Consider the following 7016-nt stretch of genomic DNA (forward strand, 5'->3'; position numbering starts at 1 on the left):
ATAATATTAACTGCAAAAATTTACCAAAAAATCTTTAGATTCCTCCAAGTTGCAATTTAAGATTAATAAACATATACTGAAAAGTGGTCTAGCATAAAATAAGGAATAGGCTATAGACTAATGGTACTAAATTTGGTTAAAATCCTTGATTAAAGGATTTTGTCTATCATGGAAAGTAGTTGATTTAGGTAATTAAAAATCACTGAAATGTATCTTGGGCCTCAATCATCTCCTAGGATGTTAATTTAAAGTACCTTTCTCTACTCCTTCCTCCAAAAGGCTGTGGCCATTGATAAATTTTCATAACCTTTGTGTTAAAGAGCAAACCCTTAAGAAATAGTATGTGTTTTTGAGTCCAGTGTGTTTTGATGGCTTTGCTCAATCCTGATCTATAAGGTTTGAAAGATTTGGAAATTGATTCCTTAAGTTTAGGAGAGAAAGCCTTGATGTGGCTTTGCATAATAGGGCAAAAGACCACTTTTCTTTGGCATTCTGGAATTGTGCCCTGGGCAAGATATTATTTTGTGTTCCCTCTCCTTACAATTAGATTTTTGTTTCTATTTTCCTCCTCAATTGAACCCCTTACCTAAAATCACCACTTCTTATGCATTTTTTTTTTGCACTTAAAGAGACTATTACATTAATTTGCACACATAATCACAAATTACATCTACAAATACAAACAATAAAAAGAATACTTAACAAGGAAAATCTAACCTGTGTGGCTAACAGTACAACCATGATTATGATAGATTGTTATATGCAAAACCCTTAGTGTAAGAGTATTTATTTCATTAGGTAGATAGTAGGAACTTATCAAATAAAAAAGATAATTTTGCAGAAGAAATAACTGTAATTATAAAAGTTTACATAGATTATAGGGAAAAGTTAATAGAGAGAAGGTCTACATTCCCTTTCTTGTGTCATGGTGGATCAAATATAAGGTTTAATTAATTTTAATTTTGAAAAACTACACTCACCACTAGCAACAGACACTGGCAGAGTCACAAATTTGGGGCACAATATTTAAGGTAATTGCTTAAAATGAAGTTTAGGACATATTCTGGATTTACATTCTTAGGTACTCTCCTAGCAATGGCCTGAACTTCATTGCAAAGTTTGTGGCCTTCAATATCTTCTGCCTCATTGTTTGAGAGGAAATGTTGTAAATTCATACAATCGTCCATCAGGGACTTTGTTGTTACAGCATTTACCTTGGATATGTCTGTAGAGAAATCCAAATATTGAAGTAACCTCTTCTAACTGTTGAAATCTTTCACCCAGAGAAGAAATTGCACTATCAAGAAGGACAAAATGGAAATTAACTTTGAAATGTTCTTGAGGGAATACCAAAGGTTCATCATCTGCTTTGTAATCAAACTGTTTTTTCTTCTTTTTCAACTGAGTTTGCAGGGTTCCTGTTTCAAATGTTGGTTGAATAATTAACTCCTCTGCCATCAACTAGAATACTTCCAAAGCCATCATCATGACATAATGTTTGTAAGTACAATTTAGTTTTGCTCAGTTGATCAAATTGTTTGGATTGAAACTGCTTACTTGTTATGTTGATTTCAAAAAGTATATTCTGCCATAAAACTACACTTACAACAAAATTGTATTTTTTAATGTTTTTGCCAGATCCCTTGTGAGTTGTTACCTGTTGACCCATTTAAGGAGCAATCTTCATAAATGTCAATTAAAACATTATAAACATCACCCAGTTGATATCCAAGAGGTACAAGAGCATCTATTTGACTTTCCTATCTGGTTTCACTAAGGGGCTTAAGCATCAAGTTAGTTACATGTTTTTTAGAGCATTTGAACATTGTGTTGAAGCAGAAAAATAAACATGAATTTCTTGAACCAAAGCAAAGAACTTTGTAGCCTCCAAGCAACAATGTGCTGTATCATTAACAACAAGATTCAATATGAATGTGAGCTACAAGGCACATAAAATGCTCTTGGGTTAATATCTTTGATTCTCTTTTGTACTCTGTAGTGTTTGGCTTTCATATTACTTGTGTTATGATAGCCTTGACCATGTAAATTGTCACTGCAAAGTTTGAGTTCTTTTAACTTTTCAACAATTGCTTCAATTAAACTAGGACCAATTTTCTCAGTCAAGGGTATGAAACCTAAAAAGTGCTCTTGAATTTCACTTGTAGTTTCCATGATAGCCACAAATCTTACAATCAAAATCATTTGTTCTGTATGGCTGACGTCTGGAGTGCAACCAAGAATTATAGAGTAATACTTTGCTGCATGAATTAGAGAAATAATTTTAGCCTGCCCAGCATTTCCTAACAGTTCGATCAATTCATTCTGAACATCTTTGCTCAAGTAATGTCCCTTTGTCTCATTGTCTTGAATTTTGCAAAGATGCTCATGCATCAACAGGTCAAATTGCGCCAAGTATCTTAGAAATTTCAAGAAGTTTTCATTACAAACTGTGAAGAGTTTCTCATGTTTTCCTTGAAGTGCCAGATTTTGAATGCCTAAAGCTTGCACAAGAGCAATTATTCTTTCCAAGACACTTTTCCAATGTTTTTCTTCTTGTTTCATCAGCCATAAAGTTTCATCATCTATAGTTTATTTTTATTTAACTTTAGCTCAAGTTCCTTCCATTCATGAAAGCAATTTATGTGACCATTGCTCAGAGTTTTAGCTATATTTTTCCAATGATCGGTTCCTTTTGAATATAAAGTTTGCAATGAAGTTGATTTAAAGAACAGTTTACAACAAAAGCAGAAAACCAAATTATTAAATTTTGAGTATAGTAACCATGTACAACAGACAGATTCACCATTGGCTAGTTGCCTTTTGAAATGATTTTTTGAAAACCTCCTACAACTGATATTACCTTAAAATTACCTTAAATTGCAGCTAGGAGCAATCTAAGGGTTTCTCCTTGTAGAGCTCTGGAATGATGACTAATTGTATGCAAGAATCACTGGTGATCAGGTGCTGCTTCATCTTTGATAGCATCCCAATTGAATTTACACTCTTTGGAGGACCACTCAGCATCTAGCCTTCGTTTAAAAACATCAACAGATTCAGCAGTAACAGTTTCATTAGATAATTTGTTAAGTGGAAAATCATATCCAACTGTTAAGTCAGATATCAAGTGGAAAATCAATATCCTTTTCCTGATGAGGACTATGTTCAACAAGTGATACCCAAAGAGTTTCATCACACCTGTCAGGCCATGTAGCTGAGTCATTAAAATCAAGAGCTGATTCTGATTCTTGATTTTCTAGCATAGACACATTCAACTCTTCTTCAGTACCTACACTTTCATCATTACCTTCCTCTGTTCGGATTTTACTGATGTTCTCTTTAACACCATAATTATTACTACTAATTTCAAGTTTTTAATCTGCTCCTGATGAGGGTCCCATTCCTGCTTCCTCTTGACCAGCTGTGTTTTGTTGTTTGATTTGTTTGTGGCGTAGATACTTTAAAAATGAACCTTTTTCTTCTGAAATAAACTTGTCATTCTCAGCTTTCTTTTTCTGGTATTGGAAGCCAGGTAGTCTTTTTCTTTCAGCCATTATAACAAACAATATCAACCTGAAATTTAAGACATTATATGTAGAAGTTTATTACACATTGTAGAAATTAAAAAAGATCCCTACATTTTTCAAAAAATGTATTTCTTGAGTGTGAAAGATCAAAAGTTGCGAGAATATTGTTTTAACTTTAATATTTTGAGATTTGAAAAAGTACCAAGTACTGTACATCTTTTTGGTGATGGTTTTATACTTATAATTAATCAAAAAAACTTTTTGCACAAAATAAGTTTAAAAAAAAAAAATTAAAGAACTCCATTAAACCAAAAATGAACAAAAATAGAATCAAATAATCTACCAAGCATACAACTACCATAAATCAGTATCAATAAATAAATAAAACCCAAAACAAACAGAAATTAAAATAAGTCAAACTCAAAACAAGCAGAAATTATTCTGAGTAGGGTTCTAAAGCCTGTGCTTTCTAGAAGCCAGAATATAATTTGCACTTTACTGAAAAAAAATCAAATGAATGCACTGAAGAAAATGTGCATTGTCAGTTTACTGTCCATATGCTGATATTTATTCCTTAAAATCTTGATTAGTTTTTGATTTCTTAAAGTTATAAAAATGAAAACATTTAAAAGAATTTTTTTCAGTAAAGTACAAATTGTATTCTGGCTTTTAGAACGCATAGGGTTTAGAACCCTACTCAGATTAATTTCTGCTCGTTTTGAGTTTGACGTATTTTATTTTCTGTTTGTTTTGGTTTTCATTTATTTATTGATACTGATTTGGGGTAGTTGTGTGTTTGGTAGATTATTTTGTTCTATTTTTGTTCATTTTTGGTTTAATGGAGTTCTTTACCTTTTTTTTGAAAAACCCATTTTGTGCAAATTTTTTTTTTTATTAATTTCTGTTCGTTTTATATTGACATAGTCTTTTTCAGGGAGAAAGACTGAGCCTCTTCTGAAGTTAAACAACCATATCTTCCATAAAAACCTTAAATACCCCCTGGGCATAACTTACAACCCTTACCCCTAATCTCTGGGGTTTGTTTCAGCCCCAAAAGTCTTGTTATATGATATTTCAACTATTTTTAATAGATTGGCTATCTCAAAATTTCTATTAGATGCATTTCGGGAAAATACAATGTGTGTGTAGGGGGAGGGGTAGCTGCCCTCTGATCACTTTGACTCTTAAAAAGAGCACTAGAGCGTCTGATTACCAATCCAATGAGCTACATTCGAAGTTTTTATGACCACACTTTCTATAAAAAAAAACTGTATGTCCCCAGGGCATAACTTACAACCCTTGCCCTGAGGGCTGGTGGGATTTGCTATCCTCAGAGACATTATTTCCAGACCTCTGATAGGTTGAACAAAATGGCTATATCAAAATTTTGATTGGAAATGTTTGGGGAAATGATAGGCTTGGAGGAGGGCATTTGCCCTCTGATCACTTTTAACTAAATAAAAAAGGCACTAGTCCTCTCAATTTCCAATCGAATGATCCCTTTTGAAGCTTTTACAACAAAACTTTCTATAAAAACCTTATATGCCCCAAGGGCATAACTTACGACCCTTGTCCTGAGGGCTATGGGGAGAGGGTTGTCATCCTCGAAGACATAATTTCCAGACCTTTCAGCTATATTGAACAAAATGGCCATATCACAATATTGATCGTAAATGTTTGGGGAAACGATGGACGCGGGAGGGGGGGGGCGATTCTCTCTCCAATTACTTTCGACTATTATAAAGGGAAATAACTCTCTCAATTTCCAATCGAAAGAGCCCTTTTTGAAGTTTTTATGACAACAATTTCTATAAGACATTATATGAGGGCTGTAGACATTATATCCCCCTTGCCCTGAGGGCTTTAGGGGGAGTTTCATCCTCAAAGACATTAACATCTGGACCTTACAACTATGTTGAAAGGTATGATTGCTCTCCAATCACTTTCGACTATTAAAAAGGCACTAGCACTTTCAGTTTCTAATCAAATGAGCTGTTTCCAATCAAATGAGCTCAGATAGGCCTCTAAAGGCCTATCTGCGGGCTGTAGGGGGAGTTTCATCCTCAAAGACATAGTTTTGGGACCTTTCAACTACGTTAAACAAAATGTCTCTCTCAAAATTTTTATTGGATGCGTATTGGGAAATTGTGGGCGTGAAAGGAGGGCTTGTTGTCATACAATTACTTTCGACAATTAAAAAAGCCACTTGCTCTTTGAGTTTCCAATCGAATCAGCTCTTTTTTTGAAGTTCCTTCCAAAACACTTTGTATAAAAACCTTATATGCCCCAAGGACCTAACTTACAACCCTTGCCTTGAGGGGTTTAGGGGGTTTCTCATCCTCAAAGACTTAATTTCCGGAATTTTCAACTACGTTGAACAAAATGGCTATCTGAAAATTTTGATTGGATGTGTTTGGAGAAAGGGTGGGCATGAGAGGGGGGTTATTTGCTCTCTAATCACTTTCGACTATTAAAAAGGGCGAAAGCCCTTTGAATTTCCAATCGAATCAGCCCTTTTTTAAGTTTCTACAAAAACACTTCAATATAAACCTTTTATGCCCCCAGGGCATAACTTACAACCCTTGCCCTGAGGAGGAGGGGGTCATTGTCAAAGACATAATTTCCAGAATTGTCAACTACATTGAACAAAATGGCTATCTGAAAATTTTGATTGGATGTGTTTGGGGAAATGGTGGGCATGAGAGAGGGGATTCTATAAAAACCTTATATGCACCCAGGGCATAACTTACAACTTTTGCCCCGAGGTCTCTGTGGGGTTTGTCATCCTCAAATACATAATTTCCAGAACTTTCAACTACGTTGAACAAAATCACTGTCTACAAACTTTAATTGGATTGGCTTGAGGGAAAAGTGGACTTGTGAGGGGGCTAGTTGCTCGCCAATACGTTTCGAATATTAAAAATAGCACAAGCCCTTTCAATTTCCAAACAAATGGGCCCTGTTTTAAGTTTCTACGACAATACTCTCTATAAAACCCTTATATGCACCTAGGGTATAACTTACAACCCTTGCTCTGAAGACTGTGGGGGGACACAGTCTTCAGACGCTCAGACGTGTGGGGGGACACAGTCGTATAGAAATTGTTGTCTGACAACAACAATTTCTATAAGACATTATATGAGGGCTGTAGACATTATATCCCCCTTGCCCTGAGGGCTTTAGGGGGAGTTTCATCCTCAAAGACATAATATCTGGACCTTTCAACTATGTTGAAAGGTACGATTGCTCTCGAATCACTTTTGACTATTAAAAAAGGCACTAGCACTTTCAGTTTCCAATCAAATGAGCTGTTTCCAATCAAATGAGCTCAGAGAGGCCTCTAAAGGCCTATCCAAGGGCTGTAGGGGGAGTTTCATCCTCAAAGACATAATTTCCAGACCTTTCAACTACGTTAAACAAAATGTCTCTCTCAAAATTTTGATTGGATGTGTTTGGGAAAATGGTGGGTGTGAGAGGGGGGTTTCTAATGGT

At 35.0% G+C, this 7016-nt stretch overlaps 1 protein-coding gene across 1 annotated transcript; it reads right to left on the reverse strand.

The window, feature by feature from the left end:
* Positions 1-1923: 1923 nt before the first annotated feature.
* On the reverse strand, positions 1924-2562 carry LOC148946282 (zinc finger MYM-type protein 1-like). The gene has a single exon (XM_089097653.1). It carries the CDS (start codon positions 2560-2562, stop codon positions 1924-1926), a length of 639 nt encoding a protein of 212 aa, XP_088953779.1.
* Between the last annotated feature and the right edge of the window lie 4454 nt (positions 2563-7016).

Source organism: Artemia sp. Qi Xiang Cuo, chromosome 12 (assembly GCF_049724085.1).
Source record: "Artemia sp. Qi Xiang Cuo chromosome 12, ASM4972408v1, whole genome shotgun sequence".
In the NCBI taxonomy this organism is placed as follows: Eukaryota; Metazoa; Arthropoda; class Branchiopoda; order Anostraca; family Artemiidae; genus Artemia; species Artemia sp. Qi Xiang Cuo.